Source organism: Mytilus californianus, unplaced genomic scaffold (genome assembly GCF_021869535.1).
Source record: "Mytilus californianus isolate M0D057914Y unplaced genomic scaffold, xbMytCali1.0.p SCAF_11, whole genome shotgun sequence".
Taxonomy (NCBI): Eukaryota; Metazoa; Mollusca; class Bivalvia; order Mytilida; family Mytilidae; genus Mytilus; species Mytilus californianus.
The window spans coordinates 35,290,789-35,317,230 of NW_026262593.1; the positions used below are offsets into that span (position 1 = coordinate 35,290,789).

The 26,442-nt window shown below is 32.2% G+C and overlaps 1 protein-coding gene across 2 annotated transcripts; it reads right to left on the reverse strand.

Moving 5' to 3' along the window:
- Positions 1-6,596: 6,596 nt before the first annotated feature.
- On the reverse strand, positions 6,597-25,767 carry LOC127719988 (retinol dehydrogenase 7-like). 2 transcript variants are annotated; one of them, XM_052226374.1, is made up of 5 exons: positions 25,540-25,767; positions 14,131-14,452; positions 11,908-12,166; positions 10,928-11,091; positions 6,597-7,328 (listed from the first exon to the last, which is right to left on the reverse strand). In XM_052226374.1, the coding sequence occupies exons 2-5, from the start codon at positions 14,450-14,452 to the stop codon at positions 7,102-7,104; spliced, it is 972 nt and encodes a 323-aa protein (XP_052082334.1). In that variant the 5' UTR covers positions 25,540-25,767; the 3' UTR covers positions 6,597-7,101. The 2 variants fall into 2 exon arrangements, with proteins under 2 accessions (XP_052082334.1, XP_052082335.1); XM_052226375.1 differs by lacking the exon at positions 25,540-25,767 and adding an exon at positions 16,103-16,197.
- Between the last annotated feature and the right edge of the window lie 675 nt (positions 25,768-26,442).

Genomic DNA, 26,442 nt, shown 5'->3' on the forward strand with positions numbered 1-26,442 from the left:
TAACATTCCAAGTATTGAAGAAGATGCTTTATCCGTTTCACAGATGATATCGGATATGTTCCTTATGTGGTAACTACAATCCCGGTTCCTTTTCACGAATATGACCTACCGAATTCGACTATTTACCGGGTTTGTAATAACATAAGCAACACGACGGTTGCCACATTTGGAGCAGTATCTGCTTATCTTTCCGGAGCACCTGAGATCACTCCCAGTTTTTGGTGGGGTTCGTGTTGCTTAGTCTTTGGTTTTCTTTGTTGTGTCTTGTGTAGTTTTATTTGTCTGTTTGACTTTTTTTCTTTTTCAGCCATGGCGTTGTCCGTTTGTTTTTGATCTGTGAGTTTGAACGTCCCTCTGGTATCTTTCACCACTCTTTTATGTATATATATATATGTTTTTATATAAATGTTTATGTTGAAATACATTAACAAGAAATCAATATGTTATTTTTTTTTTACATTCCAAGTATTCAAGAAGGTGCTCTATGGTGTATATACGTTTTTATATAAATGTTAATGTTTATGGTAAATATCAATTATACAAACAAAAAAAAGTTCATATCAGAAAAGTAAGCAATAAAATAAAATAAAATTTCATAGTAAAAGTTCTCTGTGATTCCTTTTTTTTCTCCGTTAAACATTCATTTCCAACAAAGCAAGATCTCATCTACAAGAAATCCAAATGTTTTGCTTTTTAAGAAGATGTCTTATGATGTATATATTATATATATATATTTTTTTATAAATGTTTTTTGTTGAAATAAAAGAATAGATAGTAGTTTGTATAAGTTTTATGTAGATTGAAGGTGTGTGAATATCCTAGATACTGCCTTGTCGATTGTCAAATCAAATACCGTAATATATTACCTAGAGGTTTATTAGACATTATTTTAAAATATTTTTTTGTTTGAAAGTTTTCTTTTTTTCTAAATCTAATCAGCCAAAACCTGATTTTTTGTTTATAATGGTTACTGTTTACTTTTATCTTTTAGCTTGCCTGATCTTACTGTACACGTAAGTTATTGCTATAAGTGGTCATAAACTTTTTTTAAATCATCTCTTTTAAATCCACTGGTTAGTTCTAATTTCAACCAAATTTTAACTGAAAGATCCTTAGAATATCTGAAAGAGAAGAAAATATGTTATATTTTGTTCCTGTCTAATGAAAATAACAATAACTGAACATTTTATTTTGCTCAAATTTTATAGTTAAAGTTTTCTGTTTTGTTTTTTTGTCTGTTAAACATTCATTTTTGTTCAACAAAGCAAGATCTCATTTACAAGAAATCCAAATGTTTTACATTTTTACATTGTAAGTATTTAAAAAGGTGCTTGTTTTATGATGCATGTATGTATATATTTTTATAAATGTTTATGTTGAATTAAGAATTGTGGTAAAAACAATTACTAACAAAATAGTTCATAAGTTAACAGAAAAGAAATTTGAGAACTTTGGAGTGATTAATAATTAATTATTTATTTTCGAATAATGTTTTACTTTAAGTATGAAAAAAATAAAGATTATAACATTAAATGGAGTTAACTCATTTATGGTTATATTTTTTGTGATGAATTTTTATTCTCTATTAAATATTCATTTTCATGTAAGAATCTTTGAGGCTTTTTCTTTCTTTCTGAACTTACTGATTTTAAGAAGATGTCTTAAAATGTATATATTATATATTTTATTTTATAAATGTTTTTTTGTTGACATAAAAAAATAGATAGCAGTTTCTGTAGGTTTTATGTAGATTGAAGATAAGTGAATATCCTGGGTATTGCTTTGTCGATTGCCAAATCAAATACCGTAATATAATGCCTTAGTAACATTAGGGTTTATTAGACATTAGTTTTCCATTAATGTTTTGTTTAAAAGTTTTCTTTTTTTTCTAAATTTAATCAGCCAAAACCTGATTTCTTTTTATAGTGGTTACTGTTTACTTTTATCTTTTAGCTTGCCTGACCATACTAGGCACGTGAGCTGTTGCTATAACTTATTGTTTGTTGAAGTGGTCATAAACTTTTTGAAATCATTTCTTCGAAATCCACTTGTCAGATCCAATTTCAACCAAATTTTGACTAAAAGATCCTTAGACTATCTGAAGGATAGAAAGCATATTTTTTGTTTGTTCCTGTCTATGAAAATAACAATAGCTGAACATTTTGTTTTGCTCATAGCTTAAGTAATATAGTTGAGGTACCAAGTTAAAATACTATCTAAACGATTTCTTATTAAAAGAAGGCATATTGGCATTCTTAATAAATGCCGAAAAGATTTAGAGCTTGACATACTATACAGATATCTAAAATATAACATAAGAAATACAATTGATCCTAAGAAATCCTTAACTTCAAAGTTCATTGGTTTTTTAATACTGGTACAACATTGCAGTCAAAAGAAGGACTATTGTCTTTTTTTTAGATAATGGAGATAACAATGTTAGTATCTGTTCAATTATAAGAAAAGAAAAATATTTTTTTGATAAATAAGTTTTAAAATGTTCTAAACATAAGCTACCATTTATTGATCACATATTCAATGTAACAATAGAAAACAGAGTGGAAAAATTATCATTTGATGTATATGATTTCTTAAAGTTATTCCAAAGTCAATTAACCTTTATGAGTCTGCACCTGAAATAAGAGTTTATCAAATAATAGAAGAAATGTAATAAAACTGAAAATAATTTGCACATATAAAAATTTATGAAGTATTTTGTTGAAAATAATCCTTCTACATATATTAAATGTACTTCAGAAAGAAAAAAAAGTACAAAATGCATATTAAATAAGTATAAAATTATCTTAAGCCTTATAACGCCGGAAATAACTGTGGGTCAATTAAAGCGATAGCACATATTTACTTATAAAAATGCATACAGATGACATAGAAGTAGAAATTTATTTTGTTCATTTTTATGCTTAGATGTCTTGATACAAGACGTCTGAATGGAAAGAACTCTGGTTTTATACTGTTCTTCCATACAATATGGTCTGAGGCAAAGTTTGTGACTTTGCAATAGATACTTGCTCAAAAGTTATTCTAAGAAAGTAATATTTGAACCGCTCGTTATCCTTCAGAAGTAAGATGTGAAATAAATCAGGCAATACAATCATTCCGAAGTTATATTTATACAGATTTTGTGAAAATTTTATGAAGAACTTCATCTTTGTATGTTCATCATTAAGCACATCACATTTAAATTGCTTGAAACACACCAGGACCAGGACCATCAATACATTTTGTTTAATGTTAATCTACTTTTCTCTGAATTCATAGTTTACAAACGATTAATAAAACTTGACATCAGCCTAGCCACATGAATATCAGAACATCAAAACATATCAGATAGAAAGTCAGCATTCTAGTTTTGGAACAAAACTTGAAATGGAAAATTGTCGAGGCTGTATTTCGGGCATATAATTCTACAATTATATACATTTCTACAATTTTCTATAAAAAAGTAGAAATCCATTATGTATTTTTTTTTTTTTTTTTTGGTTTGACAAACTGATAACGCCATGGCTGAAAAAGAAAAAAAGTCAAACAGACAATTAATACTACACAAGACACAACAAAGAAAACTAAAGACTAAGCAACACGAACCCCACCAAAAACTGGGAGTGATCTCAGGTGCTCCGGAAAGGTAAGCAGATTCTGCTCCAAATGTGGCAACCGTCGTGTTGCTTATGTTATTACAAACCCGGTAAATAGTCGAATTCGGTAGGTCATATTCGAATAAAGGGACCGGGATTGTAGTTACCACATAAGGAACATATCCGATATCATCTGTGAAACGGATAAAGCATCTTCTTCAATACTTGGAATGTAAAAAAAAATCATTCAGATTACTAGTCAATGAGATCATGGTTTGGTTTTGCATCAAAATTGAATATTTAACAGAAAGAAAGAAACATATTAAACTAAGAAAAACGTTTTACACACATTTAACATTCTATTGATGTAAAAAGTAAAGCAAGGTCTTCAAAAACCATTAATTAAAATGGAGCTTTATATGAGGGTCAAGAGGGGGTTTTATATTTTATATTTTGTTTGTCCTTTAATCAACACTTTTAGATTTTTTTTGTATGAAATAATATTTCATTTGACCTGCATGTTTGATTAAATTAAATTAAATTCAATATTATATTTACGTCTCATCTTATGTATAAAATTACACAATACATTTATGAAAGATACATTGAGAATACATAAGGCAATCTGAACAGATTTATGAGAGACGATTTTAAACACGAGTGGAAAAATTATACAACATAATTATTCAATTATAATTTACAATATAAAACTTCTCGGCGTCTTTTCAGAATAAAATTACAGGTTTTGGCACATAATCTTATAATATATTGATTCGAAAATAAAAATACCATTTTCTGATAATCTGCAAAACTATTAAAATGTTCATCAATTTTAAGAGATTCAGTATAAAGAACTTGTCTTAGATCATTATAAACAGGACAATGTAACACAACATGATATTCATCTTCAACAGTATTAAAACAATTAAAACAACATCTCACTTTCAGCGGCAGGTTTTCATACCTTCCAGTTTCCAGCCTAATAAGAGCCACCCCACATCTAAATTTTGCAAAGGCACTTCTTTCACTAAAAGGCATCAACAGTTTGCAGTAGTTTTCAACGACATAATCCTGCTTAAAAAATAGTTTATGTTCTCAACTTATCACGCTCATTTCCCCGTCAAGAAGAGGATGAATTAACAATGCTTTTCCATTCATCAATATATTTATCAAACATTCTTGACATGACTGTATCAAAAAAACATATTTTTATTAAGTGAACTGTTTTTTAACCATAAAATTCCAAATTTTTACAATTTTATGTTTCAGACTGACCTCATCTGCCCATATAAATATTTTCCCCTTCAGAGTCAACCAATACCAGATGTCAATGTAATGCCACTACAGAAAAGGTCGTTTGGAATTTGATGCGACTGTCATATAAAAGAGAGGTTTAGCTAGCTATAAAACCAGGTTCAAACCACCATTTTCTACATAAGAAAATGCCTGTACCAAGTCAGGAATATGGCAGTTGTTATCCATTCGTTTGATGTGTTTGAGCTTTTGATTTTGCCATTTGATAAGAGACTTTCCTTTTTGAATTTTCCTCGGAGTTCAGTATTTTTTCTGATTTTACTTTGTTCTCAAAGACAAATAAAAACAGTTATAAGACTAAACTTGTAGTCAAGTTTTTTGTATGTGTAAATTTTGTATGTGGAGTTTGTTTATCAATCTTATGGATTCTTTTTGAGAGTTCCTTAATGTTTCAATATGCATGTTAAAAATCTGGTTTTAATCAATACATATAAAATCATTAAGTTTCAAAAGTTCCCATCTTTAAACAATTATTTATGTCAATTGTTTTCTAAATATATTGTTTTATTTTTTAATATAACTGATTTTTTATATGAAAGATACCTTAACATACTTAACATGTAAAGTTAAAGCTTAACTATCAATACATATAAAAAACTTACCATTTCCCACTTTTATTCCACATATATTCGTGCCAGTTCTAAAAAAAGGTTTTCGCGGTCTTTTCTTTCATATGAAATTTGTGTATGTGTCGTGTTTTTACATATATCAATTTTAAGTGACATGTCACACCTTCAGTCTCGACATAGGTTAACTACATGGACGGGCATTATAATTATGATAGATGGTGTTTATCAGTTCAAAGTTTTATATATTCTTTTATAAAGTGAGCTCAATATATTATCTCTCAGGTCACATAGTTTTTTTTTCAATTAACTGATCTATTTTACATAGTGTTGAAGATTTGATCATATGTATGTTTGTATATTGTTGATGTTGTTTTTTATAGTCTATTTTACTTTATTTAGAAACTTTTTTGCAAGAAAAAAAATGGAGGCAACTTATTTTATACTTGATATCAGTTCAAAGTTTAATATATATTCATTTAAGTGTGCTCAGTATATTTTCTCTCAGGCCACATAGTTATTTTCAATTTGCTGATATTTTTACATGGTGTTAAAGATTTAATCATATGTATGTATATTGTTGAGGTTGTTTTTTATAGTCTTTTTTTACATCATGTCATATTAAAGTGCCAAAATATAGTGTAAATACATTGTTGTATTCATGGCATAATTTTCCTCAAGTCATTATTTTCATAATAGCATTCACATAATTTTCCTTGACTGATGTATTTCTTTTTATCAAAACTATCTCAGGTAACAAATATTTTTTTTTGTCTCTATCGATTTATCTCTATCGATTTATGAGTTTCGAACAGCGGTATACTACTGTTGCCTTTATTTGAATGATATATCAGGTTATATGTTTTTATATATTGATGCATTACAACAATACATTGCATAATTTTCTCAAGTCATATATTTAATTAATCAGAAACAAGATCTCAGGTAACACATTTTTAAACAATGTATCAAGTTATATATATTTATGTTTCATATATTGTTTTTACAACAATAATGAATAGATGCTCAGGTTATGTCTTTTAATATATATATAAAATTGAGAATGGAAATGGGGAATGTGTCAAAGAGACAACAACCCGACCATAGAGCAGGCAACATATATATATATATAGTTTATTGAGAACATGATGTTTACTTAAAAAATAATTAAGACACTTGAAACACATATGTTAGCTGCGAATAAATGTTAATCTGTTTTAATCATCTTTTCTTTTTCCAAGCCATTTACAAGCTATCGAAACAACATATTAGTTTCAATACTATATAAGGTATACCAATGTTTACTGTATATATGTAAAATCAAAATACAAACATTCCACACATTCCTATGGTCAAGGTTACAACATTCCTGATGACATCATTTTGATAATTGTTGGAATGTCACTTATTTGAACTTTGGTTGACCTCATCCTGTTTCCTCCTAATTACTCCTAATTACTCGTGTATAAGACTACTACTTTTATTATTATAAATTTTTAAAATTACAAAAATACGTATAACAACTTGGTGACAAGATTATGAAACGAACGGCTTTATTATTACTTTCAAGTCATATAGATGGAAATAGATAAAAAGATGTAGAGCAAAAGTTCAGCATTTCCTGATTATGAATTCCGTTCTGCTTGAGGTAATATTGCCGTTCTTGTAAGTAAATAGTCAGATATCCATTCTGGTAAATTCCATAGAATTCTGAAGATATAGTTCGCATCATTACCCACCAAGTAGCGGTACTTAGGGTATTTTGACGTTAAAGCGTGTACATATGCATCTACAACCAAATGTATATGTGGTGATCCTAAATTTGTAACTATTTTTCTGATGATATCTTTCCCTGAAAAAATAAATGATATGGTTATGATATGTATTTTCATCAAAATAAAAATAAAAATAAAAATATGTATATATAAAATTGAGAATGGAAATGGGGAATGTGTCAAAGAGACAACAACCCGACCATAGAACAGACAACAGCAGAAGGTCACCAACAGGTCTTCAATGCAGCGAGAAATTCCCGCACCCGGAGGCGTCCTTCAGCTGGCCCCTAAACAAATATATGTACTAGTTCAGTGATAATGAACGCCATACTAAACTCCAAATTGTACACAAGAAACTAAAATCAAAAATAATACAAGACTAACAAAGGCTAGAGGCTCCTGACTTGGGACAGGCGCAAAAATGCGGCGGGGTTAAACATGTTTATGAGATCTCAACCCTCCCCCTATACCTCTAGCCAATGTAGAAAAGTAAACGCATAACAATACGCACATTAAAATTCAGTTCAAGAGAAGTCCGAGTCTGATGTCAGAAGATGTAACCAAAGAAAATAAACAAAATGACAATAATACATAAATAACAACAGACTACTAGCAGTTAACTGACATGCCAGCTCCAGACTTCAATTAAACTGATTGAAAGATTATGTCTTCATCATATGAATATCAGGCACAATTCTTCCCGTTAGGGGTTTAGTATCATACCATCATAACATATATGAGAAGAAAATAACCCGTGTCATGCCAACAACTGGTTTTTAAATAAATGTGTTTAGTGCCGATGCAAAGACCCTATAAGTGAATCAATATTAACGCCAAAATATGCAATTTTTAATGACCTGACAACAGTATCGTAACTATATCCCTTCTTAATAAGTCTATTTAAAGGTTTTGTTAGCTTCAGAGGTGAATACTGACATTTTTGTGCTTTATAAAGAATATTTCCATAAAAAATTGGATGTGAAATACCTGAACGTATAAGAAGTCTGCATGTTGAGCTATATTTACGAATGATGTCCTTATACCGATGATAAAATTTAGTAAATGTTTTGACTAGTTTGTGATATCGAAAACCCTGGTGTAATAATTTTTCAGTAATACATAAATTTCTCTCGTTAAAATCTAAAACATTGTTACATACACGAGCGAATCGTACAAGTTGAGATATATAAACACCGTAAGATGGTGACAAGGGAACGTCACCATCTAAAAATGGATAATTAACGATAGGAAATGAAAAATCATCTCTTTTATCATATGCAGGATTCTAAAAGAGGGACGAAAGATACCAGAGGGACAGTCAAACTCATCGATCGAAAACAAACTGACAACGCCATGGCAAAAAATAAAAAAGGCAAACAGACAAATAATAGTACAGATGACACAACATAGAAAACTAAAGACTAAGCAACACGAACCCCACCAAAAACTGGGGGTGATCTCAGGTGCTCCGGAAGGGTAAGCAGATCCTGCTCCACATGTGGCACCCGTCGTGTTGCTTATGTTATTACAAATCCGGTAAGTAGTCTTATTCGGTAGGTCACATTCGTGAAAAGGGAAGGGTATTGTAGTTACGACATAAGGAACATATCCGATATCATCTGTGAGACGGTTATTCCATAACGGTCAACCAACTCGTGATGGCGTCCGTAAAATTTACGAAGGGATGACTTCAACTTCACCATTTGGAACTCTTGGTTTAATAGCTTCCTTGTGAGCAGCAATCCTCTTTCAAGGAAATCATGATAGGAAATACAAGCCCGGGAATATCGTATCAATTGGGAGATATATACTCCGTATGCAGGCGCTGCGTGCGATGGGGACGCTAAGTACGATGGTCACGCTAAAGTGTGATGGTCTGCGCTAAAGTGCGATGCCTCCATACGCTAAAGTCCGATGGTCCGCGAAAGTATAGACGTAAGAAACGTAGTTGGATTATGACGTTAACAGTCGTTTATACAAACCAAAAATGAACATGCCGGAAGATAGATTAAGAATATTTGGTTTTAAAACAACTTTTAAACCAAATGTCCATGACTTAATTTTAGACCTAACCGTGCTTTTTCGGCTGAAGCAAATGTGTTTTTCTTTTCGGGTGCTGGAAGTCAACCATTTTACTATAAAGATACAAAATAGTATACGCATAGGTATCCTGCTTCCATTGGAGGCGAACGGGTACATTTAAATATTTTTTTACGTTGAAGCTTACTTTGCGGTCCCCGTTAAAATATTGTCGATTTGATTGAAAAGTAACGTCGGTAAAAAAAAGGTACATGTTTTCAAAAGTAAATTATAAATTTGCGGCTAAAACATTAGTTTGTACATTGTAGGAAAATATAACATGTATGTGTACTCGCTTCGAAAAAGGAGAAAAAAGCTCGGCGAACATCGCCTTTCTCTCGCCTTGATATTAAAGCTTGTACTAATAAATGTCACTTATTCCGACAATGAACGAATTTTGTACTTGTAATTTACAATGACGACTGTAAGGGGAGTTGTTCACATTATTGATAGAAAGTGTGAACGGCAAGCTACGCCAATTATCCAAATATTTAATACGCCCCAATTGTTACATTTACAGGAAATATAGTATTTTGTGACACCTATATTACCGTTATAGCAATTATTACGTAGTTGGTCTTCTAGATTTAGAAACAATCACTTAAGCCTACCGGTAAATTACAAAGTCTATCACATATGTTATACCTTAGCCTACTGGTAAATTATAAATTCTATCACATATGTTATACCTTAGCCTATCGGTAAATTATAAAGGTTATCACATATGTTATACCTTAGCCTACCGGTAAATTATAAAGTCTATCACATATGTTATACCTTAGCCTATCGGTAAATTATAAAGTCTACCACATATGTTATACCTTAGCCTACTAGCTTTTGCAAAAAAAAGACTATTTTTTAACATCCATGTACTTTAACGTTTTAAGCCGTCGAACCGTACCCTATAGGTCCATCGCACTTTAGCGTGATATACCATCGTACTTTAGCAAACACACAACCATCGCACCTTCGCGTGAGACACCATCGTACTTTAGCAAACACACAACCATCGCACTTTAGCGTGAGACACCATCGCACTTTAGCGTAGACCATCGCACTTAAGCGTGACCATCGCACTTTAGAGTACTATCGCACTTTAGAGTCCTATATATATATATATGTGTGTGTAAGCTTATTTGTATATATGAATGATAAGGTATTTTGTATATATGAATGATATTCAAGAAATTCACAATGTTATAAAAAAAATTAACCTCTCGGGTTTTCCCTTCGTGACGTTCTATTCTCGCGCGCAGGAGGTGAGTGTCAATAATTTGCCACTTAAATCAGTTTGTTATTGATTATTTATATCTAGTTCCAAAACAAAACCAATTATTAACTGAACTCTTTAGTGGTTTGCACGTTTTCCGCTGCAACACTATTGCCTAAAGCCAATTAGATAACAACCCCTTGCAATTGCACAAAAATATTTCACAACAGATATCATAAAACACCTTTTATTTTATTCGTGATAAAACGAAAATAAAAGGACAGCAATTAATACATGCAGACTGGTTTCATGTGGAATTAATTTATTATACATTTAAAAAAAAAATAAGTTCAAGTGAAAAGAACACAAAACCAAGGTTACACTTACAATCATCCAGGTAAACTTGCCCGTAATACTGTTGCAATTTTGAAGAAATTCCCCTAAAGGAGCTATCAGCACCCGTATGAAGACGTTCTACATCAATTAAATCTGTCCGGAAAAATCCCGGTTCTAAAATATGAACTGTTACTCCTCTTTTGTATAGCTCACGTCTGCAGCGAAAAACAAACACATTGAAAGCAATACTTTGTTTTCATAGAAAATAGTATTGGTGAAATAGTATAATTTATCAGCTTAGTGAAACGTTCCAAATTCAAAACAACTGCATGTTACTAAACGGCTAGAAAAGTAAAGGAAAAGTAAGACTAACGCTCAGGTAAATCTAGTCTGGGAGAACATGATTTATTTTTTTTTGTGTTTGTGTGCTTCCTAACAATCTATTGAGTTAAGCCATTTGCAACTGATGTGTACAGTTTGTTCTTATGGTGTGCTGTTCCACCACTGTCAGTGGTTATGAGAAGAGTTAAGCGCTCACTAACATGTTTCAACCAACCACATTCTGGATGTGCCTTTCTCAAGTCAGGAGCCTGTAATTCAGTGGTTGTCGTTGGTGCATGTCCGTCATATTTGTTGTTTCGTAAATTGATTTGTTATAAATTAGACCGTTAGTTTTCTCGTTTGATTTATTTCATATTTGTCATGTCGGGACCTTTTAAAGCGGATTATACGGGATGGGACTTTCTCATCGTTGCAGCCAGTACGTATTGTTTATATCTTTGTCATCTGAACTCTTGTTGAAAGTTGTATCATTGGCAATCATACCATATATCTTTATTTTCATAAAAAAAAAACAGAACTGAGGTTTTAATATCGAATACAAGTTGTTTTGTTGAAAGTATACACAATCTAGGAATGGGAAACTAGAATGGTCTGAATCAAATGGTAAACTATTATCTCAGGTCTTTAATTCACCTAACGAGACCAGCTGATTTATATGAATATCCATCGAGTATTTTGACTGGTCTCACCTTAGAACATCTGAGTATCCCTCAGCTGCGAACTTTGACACTATATACGTAGGATGCATAGCAGCAATTCGTCCCATCGTGCTAGTAATGTTAATTATACGTCCTTTTTCTTGTATAACTAGAGGCAGAAATATCCTTGTAGTTTCTACCATTCCTAACGTATTGATTCCAAAAGCTTCCTGATAGTCTTTCCTTGTTAACCATTGTACTGGACCTTGGTTTCCTGCAATTCCAGCATTGTTGACAACACCCCATAAACCTAAAAATATTAAATATAGAATTTAAATCATTGGATTATTTGAATAAACAAATTTTCTAACTACTTGTACTGTGGATGTATTTTCTGCAACGCTTCTCGGGTTTTGTACTGTTTGTTATACAAAAACATAGCTATTTTAGGTTAAAATTTTGATACACAGAAAAAAAAACAAGAATAACATAAACGGTACCTACAATTCTACTGCACACTATGCGCGTTTTGACAATTAATGTCTCTTCAATGAAGCTCGAGGCACGATTTTTTGAAAATCCAAAACCGAATACAAACGTTGAAGAGATGAGAAAACCAAACCAAAAAGGACATAATGTACATCCAAATCTGGACAATTAATTTTGAGTTCACTTATTCTTCTTATCATACAGCGATTAACTCGTATAGTATTCCCTGGTATTAAAACCTACTTACATTTTCCCTTTTCTTGAGTGAGTAACTAGTTTTTCATTAAAAAAAAAACGCAGTTAAACTAATTATTACAATATGAGGAAGTACAAAATACTTAAAAAAACACTAACTTTGTAAATTTCCAAAAATAAAACGTTAAGATCCGTACCTGTGTTGTCACATCTAATCAAAAGTGTAAATTTGCAATGCGATCGCCGTAAAAAGTTGGATGAATTACGATGCAATACATGATACTGATTTGTATATAACTCATTTCTTATTGTCCAGTTCATTATACTATTATGACAACTTGTGACAAAGTGATAACTTCTCATTCTCAATATTGGTTAAGTAGGCAAAGTTCATAAACATGTTTGAAAAATTATTACACCAGGGTTTTCGATATCACAAACTAGTCAAAACATTTACTAAATTTTATCATCGGTATAAGGACATCATTCGTAAATATAGCTCAACATGCAGACTTCTTATACTTTCAGGTATTTCACATCCAATTTTTTATGGAAATATTCTTTATAAAGCACAAAAATGTCAGTATTCACCTCTGAAACTAACAAAACCTTTAAATAGACTTATTAAGAAGGGATATAGTTACGATACTGCTGTCAGGTCATTAAAGATTGCATATTTTGGCGTTAATATTGATTCACCTATAGGGTCTTTGCATCGGCACTAAACACATTTATTTAAAAACCAGTTGTTGGCGTGACACGGGTTATGTTCTTCTCATATATGTTATGATGGTATGATACTAAACCCCTAACGGGAAGGATTGTGCCTGATATTCATATGATGAAGACATAATCTTTCAATCAGTTTAATTGAAGTCTGGAGCTGTCATGTCAGTTAACTGCTAGTAGTCTGTTGTTATTTATGTATTATTGTCATTTTGTTTATTTTCTTTGGTTACATCTTCTGACATCAGACTCGGACTTCTCTTGAACTGAATTTTAATGTGCGTATTGTTATGCGTTTACTTTTCTACATTGGCTAGAGGTATAGGGGGAGGGTTGAGATCTCATAAACATGTTTAACCCCGCCGCATTTTTGCGCCTGTCCCAAGTCAGGAGCCTCTAGCCTTTGTTAGTCTTGTATTATTTTTAATTTTAGTTTCTTGTGTACAATTTGGAGTTTAGTATGGCGTTCATTATCACTGAACTAGTATATATATTTGTTTAGGGGCCAGCTGAAGGACGCCTACGGGTGCGGGAATTTCTCGCTGCATTGAAGACCTGTTGGTGGCCTTCTGCTGTTGTCTGTTCTGTGGTCGGGTTGTTGTCTCTTTGACACATTCCCAATTTCCATTCTCAATTTTTTTAGTTTTCTTAAAAAAATAATTCTACTCTATAGTGCTATCCGGAACTTATTTTACAAATGCTGAACCTGTAGTGATAGAGGGTTGATTTCTCTTTTTCTAATATTGTTTTATCAATTTGTTATGTTCATATTGTATTATGTTGCTCTTGTTGCACACATTGTGTGCCTTAGTGTGTCTTAGTGTAATAGTAATAAACGGTTTGATATCGATTAACTACATTTACCTGTATCTGAAGGTAGTGATGACTTAACAGTGGTAAATGCATTTTCAATACTCTCAGTTTGGGAAACATCAATGCGAATTGTTCTGACTTTTTCAGAAGTTTCACGCGTTAATTTTTCTTCACCATCCTGTGTTAAACAACCCGCAAACACATTGAATCCAAGTCCATCAAGTTTTTTTGCCAGCATGTTTCCAAATCCAGAGTCGCATCCTGTTACGAACACATATCGACTACTGTAGTTAGCGATAGTCCTCTTATGTTTGAACCATCGATATGTTATCCAAAAGATGACAAGGGGTAATATTATTATCATAACCATCATCTAAAACCAAATAAATATATTACCTACATATGTATACAGCCCTGGAATTTAGAGTATAAACTTGTTAAAAAAAATTTAAAAATGCTTATTTTTTTTTTTTTTTTTCTTATTTCTTTAAAAGTTAAAAATTTTTGAAGGGAGTTTTGGGAAACATAGAAAACTAAAACTAGGGTTTTTTCTAATCCTATTTGTAAGTATTTGTTTTCTTCACAGTCATATTATTCATAGATATAAGAAGATGTGGTGGAAATGACTCCATAGTATCAAGAGTCCATCTTTAAAAAATAAACAAACAAAAAACAAAAACAGCGATTTTTTTTATTGTTTTATTTTGTATATTAAATGATTTAAACTTCTTTTGAAAATGGTGTGATGTTTACTTAATTCTTAAGATTTGGCCACTTGTATTTGGATTTTTTTAACCATATCAAATTTCCCAAAAAGAATGTCACATTGCAACCATTATTCTTCAAACAATGATGTCATCAAATGTAGTTTGATAGTGTGCATTTATCATGCTTTACCATGCATGAAATAAGATCAAATTGCAAGAAGACCCCATCTAATCTTTTTGCTTCAATCATATAATCATTAAACTCAATCGGGCTAACGTCTTCAAGTGTTTATCTAATGCATGAATTGTGTAAGTTCTTTATTTAAGTACTTGAATAAGAGACTTTTAGATGTAACATGTCTAGAGTAATTTCAAGCTACACTGCGTGTACACTATTGCCATCATAACTTTGATCATATCATTGATAACAAACATTTGTGTAGACAAGTGTTTTTTAAAAAGTTTCATATTTGCATTTTATAAAAAGAAATATGAGAAATGAAATATCTTTTAAATATAAAATTAGGTAAACATTTTGAAATCTTATTTTCATTACATATAGATATAAGAAGATGTGATATGAGTGCCAATGAGACAACTCTCCATTCAAGTCAAAATTTATAAAAGTAAACCATTATAGGTCAAAGTACGGTCTTCAACACGGAGCCTTGGCTCACACCGAACAGCAAGCTATAAAGGTCCCCAAAAAATTACTAGTGTAAAACCATTCAAACGGGAAAACCAACGGTCTAATCTATATAAAAAACGAGAAATACTTATGACCCACATCAACAAACGAGAAATACTTATGACCCACATCAACAAACGACAACTACTGAACATCAGATTCCTGACTTTGGACAGGTGCAAACAATTGCAGCGGGTTTAAACGTTTTAATGGAACCAAACCTTCACCCTTATCTGAAACAAAAGTGTAACATCACAACATAGAAAGACACACTATAAAATATCAATTGAAATGGCTTAACTCAATCATAAGACATACATGTATTAATTTTATCTAAAGCTGTACGATAACTATTGTATTCGCTAACTGATGGATGATGCCCGTCTGTTAAAAGTAGACATGAATAAATATGAATAAATAGCTGGCTGTTCAGTGTGAGCCAAGGCTACGTGTTGAAGGCCGTACTTTGCCCTATAATGGTTTACTTTTGAAAATTGTGACTTGGATGGAAAGTTGTCTCATTGGCACTCATACCACATCTTATTATATCTATGAATAAATACAAATGACAATGTAAAAATAAGACAATTGTAAATTAATTATAAGTAATAATGAAAACTAATATTACCTGTTATCTTCACAAGTTATATACCGGTACAAACAGTAAAGTGTATATGTATGTGAAGTTAGCAGCCGGTTCGTTATTCGATATTCGATATTCAATATCCAACAGGCTGCTAGCAGTCGGTTGGATATTCAAAATTTAGTTGAAAATCATAAAAAAATTAAATACTTGATAACATTAAAAGCACGATTTTCATAGTTAAGAGGACTGATAAGATACGTAGGAAATCGTTTAATGACCTCTTCAAGCTGTCTTAAATTCTCGTTGTCCCTCTTCAAGCTGTCTTAAATTCTCGTTGTCCTCGAATATAAACCCTTATCTAAGTTGCATATTTGTCTGTATGTAATATAGATTTTTATCAATAAAACAACTTCAAATATATACTTTTATATAGGATATTTCTGAAAAACAAAAAAAAACCTATAACTCTAGAAACATTTAGAAATATAAATAGAAATATTTATGGAAAGCCCAAAAAAGAAATATATAGTGAAAACCTACCTGAGACCGCTTAAATGAGGGTGAGACCCCCCTGGTCTTTCAATGTCCATAAAATCCAACTTAATAATAGACTCTGTATATGTAAAGGTTGTATTAGAAGGATTTCCCAGAATAATGTCATCTTCGATATCTACGGAGGGCTTAGATGGTCACTTTTCAGCTAAAAATTGTCAAAAGTTTAGGACAAAGGGCACAGGGCAATGGTGAGAGCCCCCTGATCTCTCAATCTTTCTAATATTATGCAGACATTTAGTTAATAGGTAGATACAAACGTGACTAAAAGGAATTTGGGTTCACTTCCTGTCTTCCATGTTTATGGAGCGCCCAAAGTGCCAGTTGGATATTCAAAATATATAGTGTAAACCTACCTGAGACCGCTTAAATGAGGGTGAGACCCCCCTGGTCTTTCAATGTCCATAAAATCCAACTTAATCATAGACTCTGTATATGTAAAGGTTGTATTAGAAGGATTTCCCAGAATAATGTCATCTTCGATATCTACGGAGGGCTCTTAATATTAGGCAGGATGAGAGATCAGGGGGCTCTCACCATTGCCCTGTGCCCTTTGTTCTGAAATTTTGACAATTTTTACCTGAAAAGTAACAATCTAAGCCCTCCGTAGATATCGACGATGACATTATTCTGGAAAATCCTTTTGATACAATCTTTATTTATACAGAGTCTATGAATTCGTCGAATTGTATGGACATTGAAAGAACAGGGGGGTCTCACCGTCATTTAAGCGGTCTCAGGTAGGTTTTCGCTATATATTTTGAATATCCAACTGGATTTTTGGGCCCTCCGTAAACATAGAAGACAAGAAGTGTACCCAAATCCTTTTAGTCACGTTTGTTTATACCTATAAACTTACTGTCTGCCTAATATTAGGCAGATTGAGAGATCAGGGGGCACTCACCATTGCCCTGTGCCCTTTGTCCTGAAATTTTGACAATTTTTAGCTGAAAAGTGACAATCTAAGCCCTCCGTAGATATCGTAGATGATATTATTCTGGGAAATCCTTTTGATACAATCTTTATTTATACAGAGTCTATGAATTCGTCGAATTTTATGGACATTGAAAGAACAGGGGGGTCTCACCGTCATTTAAGCGGTCTCAGGTAGGTTTTCACTATGTATATTTCTTTTTTTGGGGCTTTCCATATATATTTCTATTTATATTTCTAAATTATTTCTAGACTGATTGGTTTTTGTTTTTGTTTTAAGAAATATTAGATATGAAATTACAGTTTTGATGTCGCTTTATTGATAAAATTCTATATTACATAAAGACAAATATGCAAATTACATAAGCATTGATAAGGGGTTTATATTTGAGGACAACGACAGTTTAAGACAACTTGAAGGGGTCATAAAACGATTTCCTACGTATCTTTTCACTCCTTTCAACTATAAAAATCATGCTTTTAATGTTATCAAATATAATATTTTTTATCAATTTCAAATAAATTTGAATATCGAACCGACTGCTAGCAGCCGGTTGGATATTGAATATCGAATATCGAATAACGAACCGGCTGCTAACTTCACATCCATAAAGTGTATGGTAAAGTTATACTATTCACTGAATTTAAAGGTGTTTCTTAAGAGGACGCATAAATAAATCAATACGCGACGCAATATCAACTTACTTGGTTGTAACAAACAGTAGGTGGGCGTACAATGTAAAAATAAGGAAATGTGGATTTCCACTCACAGAGACCAAATAACGTAGATATTAGCAATTATAAGCAACCATACGGCCTTCAACAATGAGCAAAACCCATACCGCATATCAAGCTATAAAATGTCCCGATCGAGACATGACAAAAAAAACCAATTCAAACGAATAAACCAAACGGGCTTCGACAATTTCACAAAAAACTTAAGATTAAAATTGATCGTAGTGTGTTTTTACTCGTAAGTATTTTTGTGAAAAGAGTAGCTGGTTTATTTACGATACAGTTATCTCTTTTCCACTGCAAACACGAATGGCGTCTTCTAAATTTCTGGAAATATAACCTGTGAATGCACCGTGACTTTCAATCTCGTCCAATGACAAACCGTGCATTCATTACCTTAAAACAACTATGATGTTGTCCTTTCAGAGTTGATCTATGAGGAGCTTATTTACATACACTGGATCGATGACGCTGCTGGTGGAGGTTTCGTTTCCATCAACCCAGTAGTCAGCATTTCTTTGCTGACATGAATCATCTTTGACATGGCCATAATCATGAATTAACTGTTAACAAAACTTTGCGATTCTTCGAAATGCTAAGGATTTTTCTACCCTTGATAGATTACCTTAGCCGTATTTGGCATAACCTTTTAGAGTTTTAAGTCCTCAATTTTCTTCAACTTTGTACTTTATTTGTCCTTTTTAACTTTTTTTTACTAATGAGTCTCATGTAGATATAAGACTACAAAATGTCTTTGCGCACAAAATTTTAATCCTGGAATCTATTATGAGGTTATTTATTGATATTACAAAGACCATTGTAAAAGCAATAACAACTGATGAAAATATGGCAGTGATTTAACCTTTTCAAACTGGGCTTTTGTACCTCTTTATTCCAATCTATCATTTCATAAGCAAAGGAAGATTCTTGGCCAGATATTGAAACTTTCAACCCCCACCCCCAACTATGCAGAAGTTTGCATTCGAAAAACAAAATCGAAAGGTTCTTCATTTCGATTAAAAAATGACTTTGATACTTAAACTTTGTTTTCGTTGAAAATATGTCAATACAAAATTTTCATTTTATGATGCATACAATGTATCTAATTGAAGTGTTTCAACTCTATATCAATTCAAAATGTTGATTTTACTTATCTAATATCAGTTTGACTAAATTTGAGGTACACGAATCAAACAAATGACTGAAAGATAGCTCTAATTCTTATGAAAAAGCGTACGAATTTCAACTGATTTCTTTCTTCAAAAGCGCTTCACAAAATCGTAGCTGGCAAGCTGTCATATAAATAAGGTAGTCTATAGTTTGCCCGACTTATTTCAGAATGGACAAGGTTTATATGTCAAATTTGTTTCATTTTTCATTTTCACGATGTCGGTTAACAGTTCAGTTGAGCTACTGTTGTGTCTGTTTGTTATTGTTTCAATGCCAACTCTATATATTTTATTCATTATTATTTAATTGTTCTATATCAGTTCATTGTACTGTCGTTATTGTGTATAGCTGTTAAACTTATTTGTTATGATATCTAAATGACTGCTAATGTAAGTTATTAGTGATTGAACATGGTACTGCGAATTCCTCAGTGAATTACTCTGTTTGATGAAATTTTATATGATTAATTTACGCTTATTGTGTGAAAATAAACGTGAATCTTTATAATTAAGGATGTTTGCTCCTCTTGTTTTTGAATTTCTGCCAGATTTTCGGAATCCTCTTGTTTTATCCATGTATTGCCGTTAAAAAATTTTGAACACTAACCCCTACTTTTCTTTTTATAATTTTATTACATATAGTTTAAAAAGCCATATTTAAAAATCTTATAAAATCCTTGTAATTTTTTCATAGTTTTTGAAACAAAAAAGCGGCCAATGTTAAAAGTATGAAGAATCTATAGAGAATAATTTTCCGCCAAATTTTCAATGGCTTTTATCTCGAAAACAAGCACACGGATCCTTCATTTTTTTCTGCTTTTTAGCTCCATTATTTATATATTATCATTTTAGAACAGTCTTTTAAAAAGCTTGTTATTTTGAAACAGAGAAGCAAACATCCTTAACTGATACAAACAAACAATTGATATTAAATCGGTTTGCTGCACACTGACGTGCTTTTCTTCATAATTTATTATATAGATATGTTCTATGGTAGAACAATCAGGATGTATTGTATTGAGGGTTATGACTGTCCAACACTGTTTTAGGGTAGAACCATCAGGATGTTTTAAGGGTTAATATGACTGTCCAACACTGTTCTAGGGTAGAACAATCAGGATGCATTTAAGGTCAGTTTTGGGGTAGAACAATCATAATGTGTTTAAGCTTATGACTGTTTTAAATGGTTCCATGATAGAACTGCATCTGTAAGAAACTGCTCTCAACTTGTCAAAAGAAAGCATGGAGAGACTGTTATTGATGTTATTGATCATTTCTCCTGACATTTCCTTACATATTACAATAGAGGTTAGATCTTATTCCAACTGTACAATCTTCAACAAAAGACAGACGTCTATAAAATATGTTAAGCTCTATATACTGTCTTACTATGACCAATTGTTGCGATAGTTTCTTTTCTATTCAATTGCCCACTGATTTATGAATGATGTGTTTAAACTACCGAACTTGAGGTTTAATGTATCGATTTAAGAAATTCAGTGGGACGTGCTTAATTTGCATTACTTTATGTTTCCTATTTTTCTTTCTTTTTTTTTAAACGAATAGAAATGTTTTACATACCGAGTTTGTAAATTCATTTGCAGCACCACGGGTGCCACATGTGAAGCAGGATCTACTTACCCTTCTGGAGCATCTGTGAATACCCCCGATTTTGTATGGGGTTTGTGTTGCTCAGTCTTTTAATAGTTTTCTATGTTTTGTATTGTATACTGTTGTTTGTCTTTTGGTCGTTTTTCGTTTTTATACGCCCATTTACGGGACGTATTTTGATTTACCCTTGTCCGTCTGTCAGTCCCGTCGATCCGTCTGTCCGTCGTCAACATGTCGGACAATAACTCAAAAATGCTTGAACCAAATTTTATGAAACTTTGGTGAATTGTTTATATTTATTGACGTAAGCTCTCTTTCGATTTTTATAAATTTTAGATTTTACATTTCTGAGTTATGGGATTTTATTCACAAAAAGGGGGGATTTTCTAATTTTCAGACATGCACTAACACAAAAATGCTTTCAGCAGTTTTCGTGAAACTTTGGTAACTGTTTTTTTTTTGTTTTTTTTTTTAAATTTCGGATATGACATCGAGGAGTTATGGAACTTTATTCATTGAAAAAGCGACGGACGTATCATGCGCTCATGGCGCAGCTCTTTATTTGCCAAGTCATTGTCAGTTTGTTTTCGACTTATGAATTTGATTTTCCCGTAAGGTACTTTTCGCTTCTCTTTATCAAATGTAATACAGGTAGGAACTTCGGTAAACAGTCTGTAACAATCTAGAAAAACGACAATTGTCAATTTGTTGGTGTATTGTCTGTATTCAGTTTTTTTTCAATGATTTTTGACTTACAATTTATTAAACAATATCTCAAAGTTTAGTTAATTTGTATGACTAACTTTTTACTACACCCCTCTCTCTATAAATAATTAAATAGTTTCCTTTTCAGATGTAAGTATGAAATGGGCGTGTTGATGACCGTACTTTGACCTATAATGGTTTACTTTTATAAATTGTGACTTGGATGGAGTGTTGTCTTATTGGCACTCATACCACATCTTCTTATATCTATTAGCTACAAGATATATATAAAAAAAATAGGATATGATTTTTTTTTGTCAATCATTAATAAAAGTGAAATAGTGAAATAATCATTCGCTTTTAGCGGCCAATTTGGTTAAACTTTGTCAAAATAAGATAAGAAACATCGCTGATGAATTATTCCTTTGGAAGTGAATAATTCGACCTCATTGAATCCGTATTCATGTGACCTTCAATTTAACCCCTTAGCTGGACATGGGTTACGCATGTATTCAGCTATTAAAAGGAAAAGAATGTCAATATTGAAAATGAAACAAGGATGAACCATTTGGTTGACTGACTGGATCCACAAAAAAAAATCATTCTCATGCAGGTAAACACGACGATAAGCATACTTTTTAACCTACAATATGAAATCAAACAGACTTAGCAAAATCCAATTGCACGTGGTCAGTATCTGTTTATATTTATATTTATGTTTATATCGGGTTATATGACCGTCGGCAGTCTTCGGAAATCATCTCGATGGTAAATTAGATGGCGTCTAGACAAAAATACACACGAAAGATTCATATATATTATCGAGTCCATGCATTGTTAATTGTTTATTTTAGACTTTTTGTAATTTGGATATATGTTTTAGTATGTTATAAATCAAATATGTGAATTTTAGTCAAATCGGTTAACATGAATTTGACAGCTATTGCCCATATAAAGCTTTTTATTAGCACTTAAACACTATTGCAAGTTATACTGACATACACAATTTGAATCCTGAATGCTTAATATCCGTAAGAATTCATGTTGCAATAGACAAATTACCATATATCATTGCTTTTCTTTCGTATGTAATCGAAAATAAATTGCAAAAATAATGCAAGAAAGGAATAATTCTGAATATTTATATCAATTCAGCAAATATGACCTATATGTTAGTCTAAGTAAATAACACGATAACTTTCATTATTGTTAATTACACTGTTTAGATGTATGTTTTATTTCTTTTCGTATTTAAAGTAGTTATTCTGGATCTCTATCATCATTACAGACTGAGTTTTTAAAAAAATGTATATCATTGTAACAGACCTTTGGGTATTTTTATCTTTGTGTTGCTGTTACATTGACGTTTTCTGTCTTCCTGTATTAACTACCGTCTCGGTGGTATCGTGGTAGCGTGTTCGCCTCGAGTGCGGGAGGTCGTGGGTTCGTGCCCCGGCCGGGTCAAACCAAAGACTTTAAAATTGGTATTTGCTGCTTCTCCGCTAAGCACGCGGTATAAAGGAGTAAGAGCAAAGACTGGTCGGCTCGGAGTCAGAATAATGTGTTCGGGTAAGGTGACATGTCTTCCTGCGGACTGTTACCTTGTGAAATAGCACGTTAAAAAATCCGGCCCAGCTGGTTGGTCTAGTACTAAGCAGGTTAAATAATGGAATGACTATCGCGATCTACAAAAATGCTAGTGCAATTGATGATGATGGATATCTGATTAACGTGCAGCGGCAAGATAAATGCATATTAAGGACGAGAACATGTAAATATGTATTATGAATTTTTTAACCCTGCTTAGAAGTAGGCCGAGCCGGATTTTAACATGCTAGCTCATAAGGTAACAGCGTGCAGGAAGATATATTATCCTACTCGGACACACTATTCTGACTATAGGATACCCAGTCTTCCTAACGGGAGGGATTGTGCTTGATTTTCATATGATGAAGACATTATCTTTCAATCAGTTTAATTGAGGTCTGGAGCTGGCATGTCAGTAACTGCTAGTAGTCCTTTGTTAATTTATGTATCATTGTCATTTTGCTTAGTTTCTTTTGTTACCTATTCTGACATCGGACTCGGACTTGTTTTAAACTGAGTTTTACTGTGCGTATTGCTGTTTGTTTGTACATTGTACCTGTCCCAAGTCATGAGCCTCTGGCCTTTGTTAGTCTCGTATGTTTTTTAATTTTATGTTTTGAAGTTTAGTGTGACGTCCATTTTCATTGAACTAATACACATTTTTGTTTAGGGGCCAGCTGAAGCCCGCATCCGGGTGCGGGATATTTTCGCTGTGTAGAAGACCCATTGGTGGCCTTCGGCTGTTTTTAACTCTTTGGTCGGGTTGTTGTCACTTTGACACATTCCACATTTCCATTCTCGTTTCGCCTTTACTACTAAACGACGCAAGCTTAGCGTAGAAGAAGCAAATACCTATTTTTAAGGCATTGGTTTAAAACGGCCGGGGATCGAACCCACGACATTCTGCACTCTAGGTAAGCACGCTATCATGAGACAACCGATGCCGTTCTAGTGGAATTGAACCCATCAATTAATTTTTCATATAAATTATTGCACTTGAATTTCTATTTTGACCATTTTTACCTTTATTATCTTAAAAACTGTAACAGATAGAAATTTAAAGAAAATGTTTACAAAGGCGGTCATTAATACAATATCTACAAAATTGACAATATAACCAAAGCCGTCGGCGTTATTGATAATTTGTTTTTATCAATTTTAGTGTTTGGCTATGATAAGATGTAGCTAGACAACTTTTATAGATGGACAGAAACAAAAAGCAGCTTAAATTATCACCAATATTAATTATCTACAAAACTAACCAATTGGACTGAAACCATCAATTGATTCCTTTTGGTGATAATGCCCTTAGATGACGAACTTTGACATTTTAAAAAAACTATAATAGACAGTCAGAAAATGTAATAATCGCAAAAACATGCCATACAAAAAGTCACGTGACTAAACTGTCAATTGACTGTTTATTTGTGTTATTGCACTTTAATGATGATTTTATGAATGTTTTATTTTTTTAAAACAATAATGGATACAGAAAAACTGTAGTCAGCAAAATTGATGAAAATCGAATTGAGATCTACCAAACAATTCAGAGGTTCATATTACTAAATTGAATGTTTTTGGAGCGCCGTTCGACATAGAAAGGGACAATGGAAGGTTTTGAAAATTTTTCTTTTCTCATAATTTCTGTGTAAAAATCCTTGTTCTGAATACAAAAATAAAAGATAACGGTTTTAATTTCAATTGAGTGCACTCGACACGATGTATATGTTTGAAATGAACAAATTGAATGCCAAATATAAGTCAATTCTACATCCGAATCTTTATTTTTCTTTCAGTTTTTACTACTTTTTGAGACGGATACCATTAAATTATTTTTATTTGGTTCTGTTCATCCTATTTTACACTTAAGGTGGTACCCAACACCTTCACTAAAATTAATTTGGCTCGTTTAATTTTCATAAAATTTTGACAAAGTATTTACTTTGACCCTTTGACAAAAATATAAAAATTTCAAAAAATTTGAACCAACCAATTTATCAGAAAAATTAGACTGGTTATATAGCAGTTTGACAAACACTAACTTTGATCATTGAGAAGCTTAATATTCCCTTAACAACACAACGTAATTAAAACGTTTAGCTGATTTTACTCCCTTTTACTTGAGTTATCTCCCTGTAGTGTTAGGTACCACCTTAAAGGAAAAATTCAAAATTGTATTTTACTTACCTTGATTCTATTGGTATCTATTTGAAAGCAGATTTTCTACATTTGTATCTATAAAAATCTTCTGTTTACATTGTTGAAAATCTTACGTTGTGTAATAATTTAAGGAAGAACAGTTGTATTTGAAAGTTACCCCATATAATTCAATTGCATGTACATTGTAAGATGAAATGAATACGTGGAAAAATACTAATTGATAAAATTGACATTAACATCAAAAGTAGATTGCATGCTATGTTGTACTCAGACTTGGATCACGCAATTTGGTTTGAATAAACTTCACGCTGTTGTATAATATATAACATATTAAATCCCAACTTTTAGAACCATGTGTAGGGTTGTATTTCGTAAAAGATAATTTGTTAGTAGTATTATTATGATGCATTTGTTTATTACTTTACATAGTAAAATGAGAATCAGCAATTACCTAATAAATTTGAACGCTACGATCAATATCACGAATCGGTCATGTGTTACGTACATTATTATAGTGTGCTCCGTTAGACATTATAGTGGATACCTATAGTGGGCCCCCGCTAGTCATTATAGCGGATACCTAAAGTGTGCCCCGCTAGCCATTATAGAGGATACATATAGTGTGCCCAGCTAGCCATTATAGTGGATACCTATAATGTGCCCCATTGGTCATTATTGAGGATATCTATAGTGTGCCCTGTTAGAGATTATAGATGATACCTATAGTGTACCCCGTTAGTCATTATAGTAGATACCTATAGTGTACACCGTTAGTCATTATAGTGGATACCTATAGTGTGTCCCGTTAGTCATTATAGTGGATACCTATAGTGTGTCCCGTTCGTCATTATAGTGGATACCTATAGTGTACCCCGTTAGTCATTATAGTGGATACCTAGTGTACCCCGTTAGTCATTATAGTGGATACCT